We start from the raw sequence: 23384 nt of genomic DNA, 5'->3' as shown, positions 1-23384 counted from the left end.
AAAGAAATAAAAGGGGGGAGAAAGATAATATCTAAAGGGAAATGAAGAAGCAAGAGAGTGTGTGATTCATTGGACAGGCAATTATACTGTGCTTTTAATATACTTCAATATACTGTGCTTTACTTGTAAACTGTCAAATATAATTGCGTATTTGTCATGAGAGAATCACATTACCAGATTCAAGACAACTTCTAATGTGTAATATGCTGTGTGTTTGTGCATGTGTTTATGGGTTAAGGGGAGAGATTGTGTTGGTACCCGTATACTCAGGCTGCTGAAGTGCAGGTTTTTAGAGTAATAAAGAGTAAGACTGGTGTTATAAGCATTTTCTAGCCGGTTTTGTAGCTGCACCTCTACTGCCAGCCGTCGTCGAGGGCTGCGTATCACATACGGTTGCTGCCTGCATGCATTGATAACAGCAATACTTATGCATCATTTAAATTTTTTTATCACTCACGCTGCAAATTGAATGATATTATTAATATCTTTAGTACTTGCATTGTTTCTACTAGGCATTGTTAGGTTACCTAGTTCCACGATTGTCCATATGGGCCTGTAGAGTCAGATCGGTGACACACACATCATCCTCCCCACAGTCTTTAAAGAATGGGATCTGAAACAGGTAAAACAGAGACCATCTGAAACAGAAATTTTTTACATTTCTCATTAATTTACATTCTTTGATTCAACATGGAGGAACTGAAGCAGTACTGCACTCACAGACTTCTTGACTGTTGTTGGCCAGCCCTCGTCTAGAACTGGGCCAATCTCTGTGTCATTGAGTTTAAAGCGCAGGGTGAAGATGATTGGCCGAATGTAATCAGCTGTGTCCTAGGGGTTATAAAGGATGTGTTAAAAAACTAAATGTGAGGAATTATTTTACTAAAATAATTAGGAAAAATGGAAGTTCATCAATTCTATATTGAAAATGGAGACAGCTGAGAGGACCTAAACAATTAGTTTTGTACTTCAGGTTGGATAAGCTCTTTTTGTCTTCAATTGTAGACTCACAAAAACATGAAATGGAAGCGTGTAGCACATGGGATATCCAACACGAATGCTGACGCCCATCTGGGTCTGCCTTTGGGAGTTGTAGTCAAACAGAGCACGAGCCGAGATCTTTCTGTCATCCAGCATGGCCCACATCTGCATATCTTTATTAATAAGCAGGAGTGGTAGTTGGACATTTATCAGATTTAATATTAATACAGTTAACATGTATGAGAGGAATTTACTGTCTGGGTGCAGCAATAGAATAAAATGTTCCAAGTGTTAAAGGTAGGTTGGTTGTATGAGTTTTATTTGTTTTACCAAAATATGTGCCATAAGAGCTAGGAGAGCGAGACAGGGCCGAGAAGCAAACCGTGGCATTAAGGCATGCCGAGTCTCGGCCAGCCCTGTGGCAGTTCTTCTGGATCACATTTATGGTTTGTGGCTTGAATAACATGCTCACGTTGATCTGGACTATACTGCGTGACCTGCAGAGTGGAGAGAGAGGTCAGGAGGGGAACAGGGTTACTACTATTTTATTTTCCATTTGTGCTTTCAATTTAGGTTTTTTTTTTCATTTGTTTTTTTCACTCTATGACTGTTAGTTTTATTTTTGTCTGTATTTCTAGTTTCCAGGTTAGTTTTCCAGTTTATTTTAGTTTGAGTAATTTAGGTCTGCCAATGTTAATGATTTAATTTAAATGTTTCACACTGTTAAATTTCTCAGTGTCATCACAGTGTTATCAAGTTGTATTTTCATGTATAAAGAAGGCGAGTTGTAAAAGTTTCAAATTTTTATTATAAACTGTCTATCAAAAAGTAAAACTAAAATCAATTAGTTGCATTTTTATTCCATTTTAGTAAGTGTAGGAGTTATGAAAATGTATTTTAGCTTAGTGTTACAACTAGTGTTAAAAATGAATTACACATTACATTTTTTGTAATGTATAATTACATCGTTTTTAATTATTTTTATCACAGTTAACAAAAATGTACTCATTAAGTTTACATTTTTGTTTACGTTAAAGGGATAATTCATCTAAAAATGAAAATTGTCTCGTCATTAACTCACTTCCCACTTGCCATCCCAGATGTGTATGACTTTCTTTCTTCTGCTGAACACAATTTTTGTAGGTCCAGAACTTTGAATTTCCAAAAAGCACATAACGGCAGCATAAAAGTAATTCATAAGACTCCAGTGGTTAAATCCATGTCTTCAGAAGCAATATAATAAGCGTGGGTGAGAAACAGATCAATATTTAAAGAGCACCCATTATGTTTTTTCAAATATTACCTTTCATGTAGTGTTATAAAGCTGTTTGTGAATGTAAAAAGTCTGCAAAGTTTAAAAAAACAAAGTCCACAACAAATGGAGTTATTGACTCCCAAATGAAAGAACCGATTCTGAACACCTGAAACGAAAAAATGACTTAAATATTGATCTGTTTTTCACCAACACCAGTCATATCTCTTTTCAATACATGTATTTAACCACGTATGAATCGTATGAATAACTTTTATGATGACTTTATGTGGTTTTTGGAGCTTCAAAGTTTTGTTCACCATTCCATTTTTATTGACCTAGAGAGCTGAGATATTTCTCAAAGAAATATTAATTTGTGGTCAGCAAAAAAAATTAAGTCATATATATTTGCAAGAAAATGAGAAATGAGAAAATTTTTTGGGTGAACTCTCTTTAACAAGAGTAACACTGGAGGAGAGAACAGCAAAGGTGATGACCACGAGTCAAATCAAACCTGAGTTTCCTGCTGTTTTTATGATGCATAGAAAAACACAGCACTGTAAGATTCATGAATACCTTAGCAGCACTGCTGTGCCCTGTGCTCCCACAGACAAATCCAGTAAATCATCCCCATCCAGATCTAGCAGAGCGCTCAAGCTACGGCCGAAATACTGCAGCCCCACTGAGAGAGAGGAGCCTGGAATACGCTAGAAAAAGAGAGGGAGATATATGTAGTGGTAAGCATAAATTAAAAGTACTATATATTGGCGCCCAAAAGTCTGCAAGCAGCAATGATGGGCCCAAGCACCATGGGTCCATTTCCATCCGGTGGCTTTCAGAAAACAATGCAAGGTGGACATGCATTTGGCATTTTACATTATTCTAAACAAATTTGAAACAATTAAAAAAATATATAAGAGGACTGTTAGTCTGTTATAAGAGCCACACATTCTGCTGCTAGGTGGTGGTGCTATGACCGTGACCAAAAATAGTCACATCCATGTGATTAGACCCAAGACTAAACATACATCTCAATTTTGATCTAAATCACACATAGCACACAGAAGATATGAGACACTTCCTGTTTCTCATTTTTGCCATTAATTTAATGCCTTGACATGTCAACACTGTTTGATATATAAAAAAATCTGATCACAATTTAGCATCATCAATGTCTTGGCATAATATTTCCTAAATGTGGTGACGGTCTCATGAATCCCCTAGGAGGAGTTTTTAAAAGTTCAGAGACTGCAATATAAAAAATAAAAAAAAATGTCCGACTTCTTGTTGGGCGGAGCTAATAACTGGAATCATGAAAGTTGTCCGGCTTGATGAGAACTATGTATATGTACCAATTTTGGTGACTGTAGGTGAAAATGGGGGTGCTACAGAGGCAGTCTTACATGTGCATTTTAAAAGCCCCCCACACCCACGTGTGAACAAGCCCTAAAGGCCAACGACTATGATGTGTTTGCAAAATTTCATGAAATGTCAAGTGCTTCAAAAATATAGGAAGAAATGAACAATAACTATCAATGTGTTGCCATGGCAACATTATTTCAGATATAAAATATTCCTTTACAATTTTACATCAGTAATTCATGTAAACACAAGAAGGCTATTTCAAAGTCTGTTAAAAGTGGCATACTTCCTGCTGCCAGTTGGTGGCGCTATGACCGTGACCCATAATAGCAGCATAAATGTGATCATTTTTGTCTGTATTTCTAGTTTCCAGTTAAGTTTTCCAGTTTATTTTAGTTTGAGTAATTTATGTCTGCCAATGTTAATGATTTAATTTAAATGTTTCACACCGTTAAATTTCTCAGTGTCATCACAGTGTTATCAAGTTGTATTTTCATGTATAAAGAAGGCGAGTTGTAAAAGTTTCAAATTTTTATTATAAACTGTCTATCAAAAAGTCAAACTAAAATCAATTAGTTGCATTTTTATTCCATTTTAGTAAGTGTAGGAGTTATGAAAATGTATTTTAGCTTAGTGTTACAACTAGTGTTAAACGTAGACACAAAACTTGTTTAAGGACCCGTCAATGTACACCTGTGTCAGAATTTTTTTTTTTTACACATAGTACACAATACTACAGATATATATTACAATAATGCCAAGACATATGCATTACATAGTGCAATGGTTTTCAATGCTTTGGAGTTGTTGGAGGTATTATTTAAATCATATTTTAAGTCTTTACAAAAAAGTGCAAATAGGGGTTTTATAGACATAAATTTACACTTATTTAAAACTTGGCAAGAAAAATAAACAGATTAATCAGAAAATATGAACTTAAGTTAACCAAATAAAATGAAAAACTAGTTAAAATAGAGGTACGTACAAACAAACAAAATTTTCTCCAAAATACTACAGCGTGGACACATTCCCAAAAAAGGTGAGGGGCAGATTTATCTACAGCATTACAGAAGGAGCAAAGTGGATCTATTTCAGGGAGCATGTTTCTTAAATAAAGATTGACTGGGTAAAAACGGTGTAAGTTTAAAGGACACCTCCTTAACCTTGTTGTTAATTAAATAATTGTGAGGTAAAGACCATACGACCTGCGTCAGACATGCTTGTGTCGCGTCTCGGGTGTGTTGCGTCATAAAACTAAAATGTTTAGGTCACTGTGTAAAGTTAAATATAGTTTAATACTCAATCTTTAAACACATGCTGAGATCCCTTGGTTCGCATTTGCACTCCTTCAAGTGTTTTGAACGCAAGAACGTAACGCACGTTTGCGTTGTGTGTCTGCTGAAGAGTTGTTAATGTTTTGTTCACTGTAATAAACTGTGTGTTGCTCACAAAGCTGAAATTTCACTTACTGTCCTCTGGAGTAAACAGGTGGTACTACAAGCTTGCATTTCTCAGGAATTTCTCAGGAAAGCATTGCGATTAAATGCGTAAATAATTTTAACGCGTTAATCTTTGTAAAATTAAATCGCACATTATTAACGCATTAAATCGACAGCCCTAATACATTTTTTTAGTCATTTAGCATCATCAATATCTTGGCATGATGTCGCTCACATTTGGTACCTGTAACATGAAATCCCTAGGAGGAGTATTTCAAATTCCAGAGCATGCATTTTTCAAACAATGCAAAATGTTGGGCAGAGCTTATGATTGTCAGGAAGAAAGTTGTCTGGCTTGATGAGATCTATATATGTACAAAGTTTAGTGATGGTAGCTCAAAAGGGATTTGCTAAAGAGCCCCCGAACATGCCCATCTTCTAGGTGGTGCTACAGAGCACCCCCTAACTGCCTCCCACTGCAACTCTGCCCAGCCCCAATGGCCTGCAACTCTGATGTGTGTGCAAACATTCCTTTTTAAGCATGTTAAGTACCCCAAAAGTACAGAAAATCTTGAAAAATCTTTAGAAGATTTATCCTTAGAAGAACAATAGGGTCTCCGTACTTTCAGTGCTTGGGCCCTAATAATCCTTAGAAGAACAACAGGGCCTCTGCACTTTCAGTGCTTGGGCCCTAAAAAATAGCATATTTTCCCTATGGTCTCAGACTTTTTACCCCACAGTATCAGGGAAATAAGTTCATGCGACTGTACACATTACTTAGTGCCATGTTTACTTGTTTGTATTGAGGAATTATGTAGAATTCATCGCCGTGGTAGATGTAAAGAGCTCCTTGGTGGTCATCCTCTAGTGGAGCTCCCACGAGGAGGTCTGCGTATCCGTCATGGTTTAGGTCAGGAGCTACAGTCATGGCGTAACCAAACCGTGCATCCTGTGCCTTCTTTTGAGAATGCAGGGTACCATTAGGTGCAAAACCATCCTTAACAGATACGTAAAGAAAGATAAAAAAGAGAGAAGATAGGTGGTGAGCAGGTTTCAGATAAAGATTTACAATTATTTCTACACATTCAAGTCACATTTGTTTTAAAGAAATATAACACAAACACTCGTTTCAAGCAAAACATTTCTGGTTGTCACATATTAGTGGAACATTATATGTCCAAGACAAATTCCCCTCGGGACAATAAAGCTTAATCAAAATCAAAATCAAACATGATCATATTTAATGTGATGAACTACACCTATGGAATCTGACACCTGCTTGGACATTGTGTGAACTTGAGGGAAATAGACTTCATAAAGCCACTAAAAAAATCACCTTGAGACCAGTTGGTTAAACATAATTGAAATAAAAAAATAAGACTCAAATCTCCAAAAGTGTCCAAATACTTATTGGTGGCCACTGTACATTCTGAAAATTACAATTTCTCTGTACGTCTCACACAAACCAGTTCTCACCCCATCCAGACAGTAGATATAGACTTTGCCTGTTTCTTTGTTTCCTGCTCCCAAGAACATGGGAGCTGCTATGAGCAGGATATCTGTTATCCCGTCCTGATCCACATCCACCACGCACACCTCACTGCCAAAATATGAGCCAATCTGAACAGCGAGAGAGCAAAAGATTTTGTCTTAGATTTTGTTTTGAGTATCACTTTCATTATAGGAGGGGTCTGAGAAAATAAAGCAAGTTTTCTTTTGTTTAATGGGAAAATAACCTCTTAATTGTAAGAGAGGAGGAATGTAGTTTGAAAGTAGTGCTGAGAGATGAAAATCCATAGAAGATAAAATGAATAGTGGGCATTCAGAAAGTGCATGGTAAATATAAAAATTAAAAAGTTCTCCACCTGTTCTCCATTTAGGGCCTGTGTGATGATGACATTGCCCACAGGGGTGAGATCAAACAGAATGACCTTTCCTTTGTGTTTGAATCTGGGCGCACCGGCAACATACAACCTCCTCCAGTCACCTACCACCACTGAGGACACAGTGTAACCTACAACAGATAAATATACACACAAATCCATGCAAATTGTGCTTATATAGTGATAAATATCTCTTCTATTGATAAAGATTGCTAAAAAAAAACAACTGTTCCAGTATTCTACTGGTACTTTGAGTGAAAAAGACACAATTGGCTGGAAACTTTGAGGCCATTTTTCAGTGAAGTATTGTACATAATACAACACTGTACATGTAATATTAAAGCTGAACAAAGGAAGAAAATGTACTTGTGTTAATGGAGAACTGAGAGAGACACTACCTAGGTAGGCTGCATGGTTCTTTAGCTCCAGTGGAAACTCCTTCTCAAACTCTTCTCGTGAGGGCTTGAGACACCCCTCTGGGCTCTTCTTCAGCACCCCTCCCTCCCAGTCGTATGCACCCACCATCCCAAACAAGATGCCATCCTACAGTGCAACACAAGACAATGTCATAGAGTCCAAAATAATACAGCACACTACAATATGATATGAGGAAACTCACATCCAACTTGTGTGTTGAAAAACCAATCTGAGACATCTCCATTAAAAAGGTACTTTTATTGTATCCTAAGGTCCCTGCAAAAGCACAAAAAGGCATTACACACTGTAAATGAATACATAATTGTCTTAATGAACAAACAATGCAATGCGATTTAAACTTTCAATATAATTTACATTGATAACATTTAAACTAATTGCCTTGACCACAAAAGTTCACTAGATTTGTCCACTTGTAACAGTACTGGAAACCAATCTTATGCATTTTTCTTATTGTACAAAATCAATTAAAAAAGGAATTCATACTTAACATGGCAGAAAAAAAATAGATACAGGTTTTTAGCAATATAGGTAGGTATCCCAATATATTTGTCTGTACAATAAAATATACATACAGTACAATGTGAATTCCAGTTGCTACATAGCATTGGCTAGGTACATCTAATCTATGTATCCTGTGGGTGACACTGCTGTGCCCATTTCTTCCTGTGGGTCATTCCTCTCCTCCCTTCCATCCTTCCTCCCTCTGATCAATATTGAGATGGTATCTTAACACCCTGTTCTAACAGGAATAGTTTTACTGTAGTGACATCTTTCCTTTACATGCCTCTCTTTCTAATAGTTGCTTGTCTCGCCTTATATAACCATTCCTTAAAACACAAGATTCACAGTGGCTTTGTGTCTACTAAGCCGATGGGGGAAAAAATGTGCTTGTGGTATCTTTAAAATAAATTATACTTGGTTTGATATTTTGTTATTATGCAATTGCATTTATCCATTTTTAAGTAGCTGAAGTATTCAAATACTTTTTGGGTCCCCTGTTGCAAAACAGCATCAATATTCTCAATGGAAGGGTTTGTAGCAAATCTTCAGATTTTTCTGTTCATTCTTCTGGTCACTGTTGTTTTTCAAGAAAAGGGAATCTGTTTTTTCCATGGTCATTATGGATGGATGTTCTTTCTCTTACCCTCTAGACTAAAAATGCGATCCCCCAATGCATCTACAATATCATTCAGTGCTGCTTCATCTGTCACATTGAAGAAGTATTTCTCATCAGGGTCACTGGCAATGTACTTAATCTCATTGATAAAAGTCTTTGGATCCTGCTGTCTGCGGATGTAGTGACCTAATACCTGTGAGAGCAAAATACAGAGAAAGTGAGGTGGAAAAAAAATGGTTTAAACTATACTTAAAGGGATAGTTCACCCAATTACTCACCCTCACCCCATCCCATATGTATATGAATTTCTTTTTTCTCCAGAACACAAATTAAGATTTTTGAAAAATATCTCTGTAGGTCCATACAATGCAAATTAATGGTGGCCAGAACTTTGAATCTCTAAAATCACATAAAGTCAACATAAAAGTGATATGATAGGTGTTGGTGAGAAACCTATCAATATTTAAGCCCTTTTTTTATACTATAAATCTCCACCTTTGACCATCCCGATTTATAGCAAAAAAGACTTCAGCAAGACTTGGAGTCTTATGGATTACAATCTATTCTCCCTTTATATAATTTTTAGAGCCTCAAAGTTCTGGCCACAATTCACTCACATTGTAAGGAACTACAGAGCTGAGATATTCTCCTAAAAATCTTAATTTGTGTTCTGCAGAAAAAAGTAAATCAAAAACATCTGTGAGTGGTGGTGGCGTAGTGGCTAAAGCACAGGGCTGTTAATCAGAAGGTCATAGGTTCTAACCCCACAGCCACCACCATTGTGTCCTTGAGCAAGGCACTTAACTCCAGGTTGTTCCGGGGGGATTGTCCCTGCAATAAGTGCACTGTAAGTTGCTTTGGATAAAAGCGTCTGCCAAATGCATAAATGTAAATGTAATGTAAATCTGGGATGGCATGAGGGTGAGTAAATGATGAGTGAATATTCAATATATCAAAGTTAGCATATACAGTGGGCTCCAAAATCTGACACCACTAGCAGAAATGTAATTTTGCAATAGTTTTTCATTTATTCAATTATATTATCAGCATAAAAAATGTGAGTAAAAAATGTACATGAATTTCAAAATGTCTTTGTATTTGGTATACATGCATTCAAACTGGCATGACCCCCTCAAGTTTGTGCAAAAGCTGATGATCCATGTTATCCCAACATGATTTAATGTTCCTAAGAGAATTTTGTTTACTTCATTGAAAGCAAGAAATAATTTTACATGGCCAATGTCACAAATTAGCATTTGTTTTGTGACCTTGAAATAGTTTTATTATTATTATTATTACTACGTCAAAACTTTTCTTTGATTTAACTTTCTCAAGATCCTAAAACTTTCTGTTTATTTACAGGTCTCAGATTTTACACCCCACTGTATATATGATTATTACAAAGCTATTGTCCCATACAAGGAATGGACTCAAATAAGTCAGAAATGTTGATTCCTCATAAGATTTAGACAAGACTTTTGATCACAAGTCTTGTCTGACAGAGAGCATAAACAGAGATATTCTCATCCAGAGAGCCAATTCCTCTTCCAACACTGTATGGATGAGAGCAGATGGTCTTATAGATCAACTAAAGAAGGGATACAGGGCTCACAGGAACAAAGAAACACATCCAAGAGACAAAATGACCTACACAGAGCAAGCAGAATATCACTCACAGCTCTGTGCATCGACTGGAAGCACACAACCTGAAAATGATCTGTGCCAGATCAAGGGTTCAGTCTCCAAGAGCATATGCCTAAATCGCTTAACTTTCCAAACAAAACTTCAGTTGACTGGTTATGATGATTTGATTGGTCCAGACTGTCCAGTCAATATACTTTTCATCTTTCATATTTATGAACAAGGTCTGTCTTTTTAAGGTCTGGAACAATTGGGATAATGAACGTGCCTTACAAAAAATTACCTGAAGAATGATGGAATAAACCAGAGGGTGTGAGGAATTGTGTGATCCCCAGATTTTGGAGCTAAGAGGGTTTTGAATGCAACTTCCAAAATATTTGCATCCAACTTAATATCACATAATAGAATTGTATGGTTATTGTGGTAACTCAAAGAACAGACCAGAGGGGAATGTAGTTCAGTGTTTCCCAACCACTGTGCTGTGGCACACTAGTCTGCAGTGAAAGATGTCAGGTGTGCTGTGGAAAATTATAAAAAAAATAAAAATAATAATATTTATTCCAGTAATCCAAACTCCTCACTTTTCAGAGACATTTGCCATTTTGAAACCATAATCATCACATTTGTGATTGTGAAGAACAATGATTGATGTGCAAAAGTGAGTGATATTTGTATGCATTAAGGGTGCTTCACGTGACTCGCGTCAGCGCTGCAGAATACATTAAAATCTATGAAGTGACGCTACACCAAAGTTTTTTTCCCACACACGTTTCTGCTTCACCAGTAATGTGAATTAAGTATTATAATAGAGTATTAAACAACAAGAAATATTTAAAAACTGTCCAAATTTGTGAAGACATTGAATGTCTTATAATTTCTTTTATTTAAATATTACCTTATCGTTTACGAATATCAGACACCCCAGTTATTGAACTAATTTAAATTAGAAAACACTTCAACCTAAACGAGTCCTTTTATTACTTTCTGCTATTAAAGCACCTGCAAGATTTTTCTCTTTTCCAAATGCATGTTTTCAATGTTTATTGTGTACAACTCCCACTTTTTACATGGCAAACGCTGGTTTCAGCCTCCAGAACTAAATTAAAACTGCCATGAGAAGTCGTCTGTCCGAGACAAAGACACAAAATCTAATGACAATTGCCTCAGCATCAGCCTCACTTGATGCATTTGATTATGCACAGACGAGCACCCAGTTTAAGTCGATGCGGACCAGGAGGAAGATTTGAGTTGTCGATTGATTTCTGTTCAGTCATTTTTTACGTGTTTTGTTCATATTTTAATCGCATGTCAATTAGCCAAGACATGGCTGGTCACTCCCAGAGGTGTAACAGAGCTGGAAGGTTGGAATTCAGGATCTACCTCTTTTGGCCATCCTCGCTGGAGATATTCACATACACTGGACATTGTCACATCTCGTGAAGTCCAATGTCTGATTTGGATGGTATCCATAGGTGCATCCTCCAGCACATCCAAAATCAGAAGCACTTTGGCTCCTTTGATTTTCTTTATATCCTCCTTAATGGGCAATCTACTCAATGCATCTGCATGGGTTGCTCCAGGTTTGTAGGCTATGGTGAATTCATAGGCACTTAGGAGCTACACTGTTTGCGAGCCCATCTGAGGTATGGGTTTCTTCTTAAAGAGCTAAATCAAAGGTTTATGATCAGAACTTCTGCTCTCCAAACTCTACAGCAAGTCCTTCTTTATCCAGTTCAGGGTCCTTTCTCTCTGCAGGCATGAGAGTGTGGGACACAATCACTAAGGGACATTCACTACCATCTTACATTATATGAGATAACACAGCCCCCACTACGTACCGTACGGTGATGTGTCATATGCTAGTATGAGATCTTTGTCTGCAGAGTAATGTACTAGAACAATGGCAGACTGCAACAACTTTTTGGAATACTGCAAAGCCTCTTCTTGTTCAGACTTCCACTCCCAATGCTTCTTTTTATTTAGGAGATCATGAAGTGGTGCAAGGGGAGTTGACAGGTGAGGTAAGAATTTTCCATTGTAGTTCAATATTCCAAGGTAGGCTTTTAACTCTGACACATTTGTGGGAGCTGGTGCCTCCACTATGGCCTTCACCTTCTTTTTGAGATTTTTTACAGATTTTCTGCTGTATCAGCATCAGTGATCAGGATGTCATCTAAATACATGGATACTCTGGGGAGTCCTTGCATTAGCCCCTCCATGATTCTTTGAAATATGGCTGGTGCCAATGCTACCCCAAAAGGTAACCTCTAGTAAGTGAACATACCTTGATGAGTGTTCACAGTAAGGTATTTCTGCGACTCTTCATCTACTACAACCTGCTGGAAAGCATGACTCATGTCTAACGAGATAACTTTTTTGCACAAGAGAGTGTGGCGAACAGATCTTCAAGGTGGGGTATCGGGTACTGCTCTAAAGATGCAGCTCTATTTACAGCCAATTTATTGTCACCATAAAGCCTAATGGACCCATCAGCTTTCAGAAACGGAACCACTCGGGCAGCCAAGTTAGTGTACTGCACCGGCTTGATTATGTTCTCTCTTTGTGGATGGCTTATTTCCTTATCTACTTTTGTGCGCAGAGAGTATGACACAGATCTGGGGTGGGAAAATATTAGTACAGCATCAGAGACAACATGAATTTTAGCTTGCACTCCTCTCAGTGTACCCAAATAATCTTTAAAGACTTCACTGTTTTTGTCAATACTCTGTGAAACAAGTCTTCTTCTGTTTGTTCTTGAAGTACTTGTCAGTCATGCTTAATCTGATCCCATGATAATTTCAGCTCTGCTTTCATTCTCTTCCAAGTAGATTTGGACCATCTCCTGTCACTACCACAACAGGCAGCTTTTTCATTTGCATTTGGTATTCCACTCCAACTTTGGCAGCACCCAGAACTTGTCCAGTATATACCGACCAGCCAAAACATTAAAACCACCTGCCTAATATTGTGTAGGTCCCCCTCGTGCCACCAAAACAGCGCCAACTCGCATCTCAGAATAGCATTCTGAGATGTTATTCCTCTCATCACAATTGTACAGAGTTATATGAATAACTGTAGACTGTACTTTTTGTTTTTAGCACCATTCGGAGTAAATTCTAGATTAAGTGCTTTTTATAGCTGTTTATTAGCTGGAGTGTGCAATTTGCAAGGCATTATCGAAGTCAAGTTATGCTTCGATAACAAATGTCCTTGGATCCACTCATCATTAATCCCGCACAAAAGTCTGTCTCTCAGTATCTGTTGTATTGTTTTTCCATAATCTTGGGTCCAATCACACTCAGTATCACCCTCTAGTTCTCGGATTGTCAGTGTCATTTGCCTAACAAAAATGCTCCAAAATTTCACGGTCTTCTTCCCATTTTTTTCCCTGAATGCCGCCACTGTCCCAATAGTAGCCATTTTCCCACTTACTGCAATTTTCAGCTTTATTTTTCACTCGTGCTTTCACACCACAAACTTATTTCTTCATGACATCCACTGACTCCATCTGATAGATCAGCATCAGTTTGTTTCCTCATCGACAAAAAACATGTGGTAACTCAAACTAATCACTTGTCTCTTTTACAGGGTACAAACATAACAGCTCTGCTTCACAGGAACTCAAAGGTAAGTTATTTTGTTTTACAATTTTAGTCAATCTATCAGTTATTGTATGCTAACAAACCCTAAATTGTCACTCCAATTGCCCCCCCCCCCCAAGCACTTACTTAATAAATTGTGCCAGCCACGTAAGATGTATACTTTAAGACCAATACAGCACTAATATAGCTATGATTTAATGACATGATTTGTGACATATAATTTAAACCATTAATTGTCATACACATAGTTACTGTAAAATGACATCCGTTATAAAGTGATTTTGTAGGTGTGTCAGGGAGGAGAGCGGGGCCGGGTCGTGATGGTGCACACCCGACCCCTAATCAGGCTGCTCAAGCCCTCGAGAGGGATAAAGGCCACCGGAGGCAGAAGTTCTGGAGAGAGCGAGTTACGGGCAGCTGCCCGGCATGTGTTTGTGTTTGTCTTTTTGTTTAAGTTAATCATTAAATGGTTATATATGTTGTTAAGCCGGTTCTTGCCGCCTCCTTTCCCTTATACCTTGTTACAGTAAGGTTTCTAATTAGTCACCACAGCCGGATGGGAATCTGCGGGGGCATAGAATCTTTGTAATCCTACCATGACAATCACCTACTTAACGTCTGCCTTTCAGCAAATCAGTTAGGACTACTGGGCGAATATCAAGTCACATAATTATTAATCATGAGCACAGATGAGTTACTGTAAATGTTATATTGTGTGAAGATCATTCCTTGATAGGACTTATTTGCTTTAATTTACACACTCTTATTATCTTGTTCTGAACTCTCAGCCCCTTAACCACCCTCAATGCTCACATTCCCAGCATCTCTATCCTGTTATGTCTAAAACATATCCTAGCTGAACCACACGACCAATGCTGAAATTCTTGTGATGTTGTTTCTGTACTCTCCTGTGAGTGATTTACTTTTCCATCCATCCCCTCATTCTTCACAGGAAAGAGAGAGAGAGAGAGAGAGAAAGAGAGAGAGAGAGAGAGAGAGAACGAACATAAAACACATAAAAACATGAAGGCTATGCTTTAGTTGGTGGGGCATTAAAACCAGCAGTCATAATTTTATTCCACAGTTCCTCTGAGGAAACTCAGAATGACACATTACCCAGATGACTCTACAAATCTGGACACCATTCTGGCACTGTTTGTCTAAGAGAGGAAAACTTGGGCTCATTCAGGAGCAGGTTAGCATGCTGTGCTCTGTTCCAATGAATAGAGTACAGTAGAAAAGTACAATCACTCAAGACAGCCATTGCCATTTGCCACAAGTCCATTGAATAGCTACATTGACACTCCTCTCAGTATGTAGCCAAATAAGGGACTTTTGTAAAATGAAAAATAGAAATTTAAATGAAAGTGCTTATTTTTCAGTTACAAGTCTTCAAGTTTCAAGTTGTATTTTCTTTATTTAGTTATAAAAAAAAATGTAATTGCCAAATCTCCGGTTTTAAATTTCAAGTTTTATTATAGCAAAGTTTTATAGCAAACTAAATAGAAGCCACACTCCATTTTTGACCCTTTTGGTGGCAGCTTCACTTCATCTTTGTTTTTGTCTTGTGCTGTTATTTGTTTAGGGAGGTGGTTAAGGAATGCTGTACACCCCCTGACCCACCCACAAGGGCAAAGTGTTGGTGTAGAAAGGTTTAGGGTGTGGTTCACTCCTCTGATGGTAAAGAGCCCTGTTTAAGTCTATTTTTGAGTAGCAATAATGTGGTTATGATTGTTTAAAGAATGAGAGAAGACAGCTTTATCATTCAAACAGGGACAGAAAACGAGAGAACCGGGTGGAGCTGAGCAGAGACACTGAAAATAGAGCAGTGCCAATTATGGTCAGTATAAGTGGAGATGTAATATTCAGGCACATGCTCTGATGCTCACTGGTTTTCTTAGGAGGGGTTGCAGGTTTTTCCAGCCTACTTCAGGGGTCAGGTTGAATTATTCTATGAATGTGTGTTTGCACTCACAGCTATGGCGTATCTGGTGATGTTACGTTTCTCACACTCGGCCAGCGCCTCAGTAAGCTCGTCACCATCATGGGATTCTCCATCTGTCACGACTATCATCACTTTAGTAGCTCCTTCCCTCGCTCCTCTGTCTGGACTGAAGGCTTCTGTGCTAGAGAGAGAAAAAGATGTGAGTGAGAAAACATTTGAGTCAGAGAAATTTTACAGACACCATAAAATCTAAATTGAACTATTATGACTTTTAGTCAGTGTCTTTAAGCTTTGAAGCCATCTTTAAGCTATAGTGTACTCTGAACGGTTGACAAAATAGATTTTTAGCACATAGACACATTTACTATAAAATATTGATGACTTATCTTGCACTACACAGATTTTTCTGGAATGAGAATGTCCCTCCCCCAAATACCACCAGCAACCGACCAAAAGTAGCAAATATTCATGGCTTTTATGTAAACTAAACGTTATAGGCTTTTTCAAAAAAGGGACAATCCATTCAATATTTCCTACCCACACTTCATGTTTGAAAAATAAATAATCCCTTAATAAAGGAGTAATATATCTTTATAACAGAGCAAGACAAACAAAATCAGGCTTAATGTTTGTTCAGGAGATTACTGTAAATGTCTTGTAAAATTCAGGTCTTATATCAGTCTGCCTGTCTCTCTGTAACCATGTCTATCTGAAAACTATCCTTGATTTCTCCTTACACTTAAACACACATAAATTGTATCGATGTAGCACAAGTAACTGCTGTGTGTGAAACAGCAGTTGTATGGCACAACAAGTGTTAGTCAACTTAGTGATTTTCAGGTGGTTGTCCAGACTCGGGCTAAATATAACTATGTGGCTCCCCGCAAGAGTGCAGAGTTTAAAAACAACCTTCAGCCTTCTGCCTAATTACATCCAGTGAAAGCAGTCCTTAGAAGAGAGGAAAGCAAAGCGGAGGAGAGGAGAGAAAAGCAGAGCAGAGGAGAGCAGAAGAGAGGAGAGTAGAGGAGAGGAAAATAACAGTTCAGGCATAGAAAGGAGTGAGGGGAGAAAGCAAACAATAGCTAAAGGTTATAGAAAGAACACAAATATTTCCATTTCATGAGATGGGGAAATATAAAATGAAGAAAAGGAAAATACCACTCTGATTTTACACACTAACCAAGATAAAGAAAAGGGGGACTGACAAGAAAGCAATGGATGGACTTTTTGATGTGGTCTGTAAAAAAAAGAGGGGATGTATTAATGGTGGAGAGAAGTTTTGTTCCATGAAGCTAGTACGCAAAATGTTTTGAGGGAGAGAATAAAGGCTTGATTATGAAGTATGATACATGTACACACATCCAAAAATACTCCAACAGGTGCCTGATAAAAGCAAAAGGTTTGAAAACAAAATGAGGAAAATGTGCACACTGTTTTACTCTTCCCATTTATTTATAAAAAGCAACAACAGCATCTCGATCAGAGAGATCTTCATCAGGCACACATCAATAGGCAGCACTTCATTAAATAACGTTGTTTCAAACACACACCTCATTGTGTACACCTGTTAACAATCAGAAGCAATTATCTCATAATCTTTCTATCACACTCAATGTGAACAATTAATTAGGGACAAACAACAGTACATAGGTCATTATCATAGAGATTCAAACAAAGTAGACACCAAGAAACAAATCTCATCCAAAAGTCTCAGTAAATCAAAGAAATGGGTAGATATCAAAAATCCAAATACATGCCCTTAGGATCTAGGTGACTCTCCAAAATCATCATTAACAGCAGGATCAGATTTGTACCAATGTTTGTTTAAAATCTTTAGTTCTGATGTCTCCTGGGGCCAGTTGTTAAAAAAGTTTAATCTAGATCAGAATGATCCAGATTTAGAAATACCATGTTTTGCTATCCAGGATCAGGTAATCCATTTTACTTTTGTGTTGGTTTTTCCAAGCAACATTGGATTGGATCACCCTATTTATGTAAAGAAAAACAGGTAGAATAGCCAGCACGGGGTCACTTTAAGTGTTTTAATTTGAAGAGACAGAAAACGCCACAATTTAAAAAAAAAATACAAACATCCCCTTCCTTTTTCAATTTCTTTTAAACAGTCAGACCCCTCATATAAACCACAACAAATAAATACAAACAAACAAATATACATCATTCGCAAATACATGGAGGATATTTTGAACAAAAGGCTAAATGTCCAATAGTTAACAAAATAAAGAACATTTAAAGCCCTTCATTTGTAGAGAGTCCAGCTTTTTGAAGCTCTGCTTTTAGGAGTCGGATCTCAAGTCTTGCTTTGGTATGCTGTAGAGCGATGTAAGAGTGATTTGTTCCTCTGCCAGACAAATCTGTTCTTCTGCTCTTTCGGTTTTTCGTTCAACAAGTGATTTATAGGCATCATCTATGTTTGGGAAAGAATGCTTCTGGCCTCTTTTTGGAGCTCCTGTGGCAATAACTACTGGCTCTACAAGTGAGGATCCATTTGCTTCCTCAATAACAGGGCTGAGATCCAGAATAAATGCTCCTTCTGCATTAGAAGGATCAGTGTCACTTTCCTTTTCAGTCGTGGACTCGCTGTCCCCAACAACATCTTGAATCCAATGCAGAGATTGAGAGATTCTACCACGAATAATGTCAAGAACCACATCTGTGTAATAACCTCTCCTAAAGGGCCTGTTGCTTGTTTGGGTGTATTTTAATTAGCATGGTCCTTTGTTGCCCTGGTCTTCAGATTTTTCTTCTAAATTTCACTTGCTCTGTTGTCCTCTTCTGGCCACACCCCATGGCATTCACATTTTCAGTGATTTCATCTTCCCCACCCTTAGTAGAATTAAAACTTCCTTCTATTGAGAGATAATGGTGCCTAACACCCTCCAGCAACGTGTGGGTTTCTGCAATTGTGAAATTAGGTCCTTTTGAGTCCATGGTACCACCTCTTTGGTGTAGTGAAGGTAGAGTTTATAGGCCTTGGTCTTGATTGAGTGAACACAAGCCAAAGCACATCAGCTAATTGAAGTTTACTGGATGTGTGTTTGAAAAGACCAATCACTGTCGTCTTATTCAGCCTTTCTCAGAGGACTTACAGAGAGGCACTGACATGGCAGGGATTGTCCATCACCACCACCAGTTTGGAAGGAGAGAATTTAATCAAAGGGTGTATGTTGAGCATACAAAACCACTGGAGCAGTACACCACTGAGGAACTGTATGCTTGGTCTCGCTTGGGGAATGCTGATATTAAGTACACTGCAGACCTTATCAGGCCAAAACTTCAATGCAGAACCTGATAGAGTCCCGCTCTGGCTGTGGAAGAACAGGTCCTCATTTCTCTGCGCTTCTATGCAACTGGGACTTTCTACCAAGTTGTTGGTGACAATATAGCAGTGAACAAATCCACTGTCAGTGCTGTGGTGAAATCTGTGTCAATCGCATTGGCGAGCCAAGTCACTCAATTTGTTTAATTTCCAAAGGATGACCAGATTGCCCAGAGCAAGCACAAGCTTTTTCTTTTAGGAAAAATGCCCAACACAATTGGGGTTATTGAATGCACTCATATGCACATACAAGCACCTCCTGAGAGGGAGTGGGAGTGGGAGTATGTCAGTCGAAAGGGAAGGCACAGCATCAACATCCAACTTATGGGCAGTGCTGACCTCATCATAAACTGCGCCGTGAGGTGGCCTGGGTCTGTCCATGATGCATGTATCCTGAGGGTGAGTGCTCTATACAGAGTGCTCAAACAGCAGACCGGATGGCATAAAATTAGGAGACTGTGCCTAACCACTCCTACCATGGCTGATGACCTCTTTTCTTGCAGCAAACACACCTGAGCAGGCACGTTTCAACACTGCTCATTGCAAAACAAGATGTACAATTGAGCACTTAGATGGAGTCCTCAAAAGGTACTTTGCATGCCTTAACTACTTGCTAGTGGAACTGCACAACATTGCTAGAAGGTGCAATGTCCCTCTCTTTACTGAAAGGCTTAATTGGCATCCCAGTGTGTTCTTCATACTTGTATACTTTATCACTAAAATGGTTCTACTTGTATACTTTATCACTATAATGTTTAAACTAATCAAGGGCAAAAACAAATAGAAAAATTACATGATACAAACTGTGTATTTTCTACCAATTTTAAAGTTATTACATGTTTGTTGTTGAAATCCACCCTTCTGCTGGGATCAGTATACTGTAATAGAGATTTAATAGTGAATTATTATTATTTTTTTGGATCATAAGTATTCCAATCTTACTAAAAACTTTTGAACATCACAAACTGACGATTTGATCCAGATCAAAACCAAGATTAGATTTTGTTATCTAATCTGACTTCAGAAGCTTTTTTCTTTTGAACAACCCATTTTAAGATTTGATCAAATCCTTTAGCCTAAATCCAATGAGATTACTTTTGAACAACTGGTCCCAGATTTTCATTTTCAAATCTCTTAACAGTGGACTATATTTAGTTTTCATTATAACCTCTCTCTCTCTAAATCTATTTGCCAGATCAATGTTTTGTTGTGTATTCGACCCATTAGAGCAACAAATACGACATATCTGATTAAAATGGCTGATAGGCAAACTACGCTTCAGAGGGGTGGGATGATAACTTTGTCCATGTATGAGTGTGTTACCATGGCAGTACCTTTGGTTTGGAGAAAAAAAAAATATCTTTATATCAGAAATGTGTTTTTGTTAACACAAATGTAGTTAATGTTTTCATACAATCAATGCTCAGACTTTTATTTTGATGTGGGTTTCTTAGAAAAACATCGATTGCCTCAATTCCTCCCTCATGTGGTATATTGGTTTAGAGACACTCAAAATCAATAGTGACCAAAAAAGTTTCATCAGGTAATTCAATGGTTTTTAAAATTTTGATCACATGAATCAAATCTTTTACAAAGGAGGGTAATGAGGACACAACAGGATTTAGAAAATAATCAACAAAGGTCAACATTTTCTCAGTGAGAGACCCAATTCCAGATATAATAGGCCTTCCAGGAGTTTCTTTTTAAGATCTTAACATATTTTTGGAAGTATATACTAGATAACTGTGGTTATCGGGTAGTCAACCTTCATGAAAGCAAACTCCTGTTTCGTGATCTCACCTACATCCACACAATGTTGAAGGTATTCGTGAATCTCAGTCTTAAAAGTCTTTGTGGGATTAGAGTTCAATTTTTGATAAAAAAAAAAAAAAAAAAAAAACAACTTGTTGTCTCTTCACTTCTAGGTCTTAATCAGGGGAGTTCATAACTACAATAAGACCACACTTGTCTGCTGGTTTATTTTTGACAGTTTTATCATTTTTCAATTCCAATGAAGCTTTTCTTTGATCCGAAGTTAGACTGTTGAATGCTTTATTCTCACGTTTATTGGAAATTCTTCGAACACCCCCCGCTACAAGACTACAATATGTTTCAAGTTTTTATTCCAGGAAGGAACAAATGGTGATTTACCTCGAAAGTTTGTGGTTATTCTCTTGAGTTCACAAGGGGAATCAAGATCAGGAGTAGAAAAATCTTCACTATTATAAATAAATAATAAATGGCATTAAATCTATTAGTGGAAAATTCTTTGATACACAGAGTTCTGAAATTTTTTAGAAGGTAAACAAATAGGTGTTTAATTCATCACAATCAGTTGTAGGAGCAAAAACCCTTACTCAAAACAACTATGCCAGCAGGGGAAATGGATTTGTCCGACACATTAATCACATTGGATATTTTTTGCTCAGACATTTCCTCCCATTCCTTCTCTTGGGTTAGCTTTGGATGTTTGTCACCTTTGAAATTAAGTATCTGTATCCATAGAAGGAAAAGGACATCTTTGTGGGTGAGAAGATTTTTTTCCCATTTTTATCACTAGGTGGGGCATTCCTCCAAGAGTACACCCTTCCAAGACGATAGTCCTCTACATCTCTTTCAAACTTTCTCTTTTTGATGATTCTGATCTACACTCACCTAAAGGATTATTAGGAACACCATACTAATACTGTGTTTGACCCCCTTTCGCCTTCAGAACTGCCTTAATTCTACGTGGCATTGATTCAACAAGGTGCTGAAAGCATTCTTTAGAAATGTTGGCCCATATTGATAGGATAGCATCTTGCAGTTGATGGAGATTTGTGGGATGCACATCCAGGGCACAAAGCTCCCGTTCCACCACATCCCAAAGATGCTCTATTGGGTTGAGATCTGGTGACTGTAGGGGCCATTTTAGTACAGTGAACTCATTGTCATGTTCCAAGAAACCAATTTGAAATGGTTCGAGCTTTGTGACATGGTGCATTATCCTGCTGGAAGTAGCCATCAGAGGATGGGTACATGGTGGCCATAAGGGATGGACATGGTCAGAAACAATGCTCAGGTAGGCCGTGTCATTTAAACGATGCCCAATTGGCACTAAGGGGCCTAAAGTGTGCCAAGAAAACATCCCCCACACCATTACACCACCACCACCAGCCTGCACAGTGGTAACAAGGCATGATGGATCCATGTTCTCATTCTGTTTACGCCATATTCTGACTCTACCATCTGAATGTTTCAACAGAAATCGAGACTCATCAGACCAGGCAACATTTTTCCAGTCTTCAACTGTCCAATTTTGGTGAGCTCTTGCAAATTGTAGCCTCTTTTTCCTATTTGTAGTGGAGATGAGTGGTACCCGGTGGGGTCTTCTGCTGTTGTAGCCCATCCGCCTCAAGGTTGTGCATGTTGTGGCTTCACAAATGCTTTGCTGCATACCTCGGTTGTAACGAGTGGTTATTTCAGGCAAAGTTGCTCTTCTATCAGCTTGAATCAGTTGGCCCATTCTCCTCTGACCTCTAGCATCAACAAGGCATTTTCGCCCACAGGACTGCAGCATACTGGATGTTTTTCCCTTTTCACACCATTCTTTGTATACCCTAGAAATGGTTGTGCGTGAAAATCCCAGTAACTGAGCAGATTGTGAAATACTCAGACCGGCCCGTCTACCTGGCACCAACAACCATGCCATGCTCAAAATTGCTTAAATCACCTTTCTTTCCCATTCTGACATTCAGTTTGGAGTTCAGGAGATTGTCTTGACCAGGACCACACCCCTAAATGCATTGAAGCAACTGCCATGTGATTGGTTGATTAGATAATTGCATTAATGAGAAATTGAACAGGTGTTCCTAATAATCCTTTAGGTGAGTGTATGTTTCAAACTTGTCTTTATATTGATCACGCTCCAAGTCTTTTAGTTTCTCCATATCAATACAATCCTTCTCCAAAGTGTCTCCCGTATGCGTTGGCAAATACTTTTCAAGCTGGCTAGTCGTTTCTTGAATTAGCAAGATCTTTAGATCAAAAGAGCTTTTGTTGATAATTTCACAACAGCGTTCACAAATATCAGGGTTGTCGTTTCCAATAGTGGGTGATTTCTGTATTCGGAGACCCCAAGGAATTCTGTTGTTTCGAAGATAATTATTTAGAGTGATAGCATGTAGAAAAAAAATCTAGACTCTTTACTGTTTAAGTTTTTTAGCTGCTTCTTCATATCATCATGATTCACATTAGGGGTCGACCAGTTCTCCTTTCAATAGTCTCCCATTTGTTCAGATCTAAAGAAACTTTTAAACAAACATTGGTACATTTTAAAATCTGATCCTGCACTTAATTATGTTTTTGGAGAGTCACCTAGATTTGTATATAAACGTCCCACTAATGT

The 23384-nt window shown here is 38.0% G+C and overlaps 1 protein-coding gene across 1 annotated transcript in view; it reads right to left on the bottom strand.

Annotated features, from left to right (window-relative positions):
- The window catches only part of LOC127658142 (integrin alpha-10-like), a 65068-nt gene that overhangs the window by 6815 nt on the left and 34869 nt on the right, over positions 1 to 23384 (bottom strand). Inside the window, exons 9-21 of the mRNA XM_052147261.1 lie at positions 15691 to 15841; positions 8500 to 8665; positions 7537 to 7610; positions 7316 to 7460; positions 6900 to 7048; positions 6511 to 6654; positions 5828 to 6031; positions 2810 to 2940; positions 1312 to 1478; positions 1012 to 1154; positions 721 to 831; positions 528 to 613; positions 259 to 400 (exon numbers count right to left, since the gene is read on the bottom strand). Coding sequence (XP_052003221.1) covers positions 259 to 400; positions 528 to 613; positions 721 to 831; positions 1012 to 1154; positions 1312 to 1478; positions 2810 to 2940; positions 5828 to 6031; positions 6511 to 6654; positions 6900 to 7048; positions 7316 to 7460; positions 7537 to 7610; positions 8500 to 8665; positions 15691 to 15841 — 1813 coding nt within the window. The remainder of the gene's footprint in view (positions 1 to 258; positions 401 to 527; positions 614 to 720; positions 832 to 1011; positions 1155 to 1311; positions 1479 to 2809; positions 2941 to 5827; positions 6032 to 6510; positions 6655 to 6899; positions 7049 to 7315; positions 7461 to 7536; positions 7611 to 8499; positions 8666 to 15690; positions 15842 to 23384) is intronic.

This window comes from Xyrauchen texanus, chromosome 17, assembly GCF_025860055.1.
Source record: "Xyrauchen texanus isolate HMW12.3.18 chromosome 17, RBS_HiC_50CHRs, whole genome shotgun sequence".
Lineage (NCBI taxonomy): Eukaryota > Metazoa > Chordata > Actinopteri > Cypriniformes > Catostomidae > Xyrauchen > Xyrauchen texanus.
This window is presented reverse-complemented; position numbering and strand designations above follow the sequence as displayed.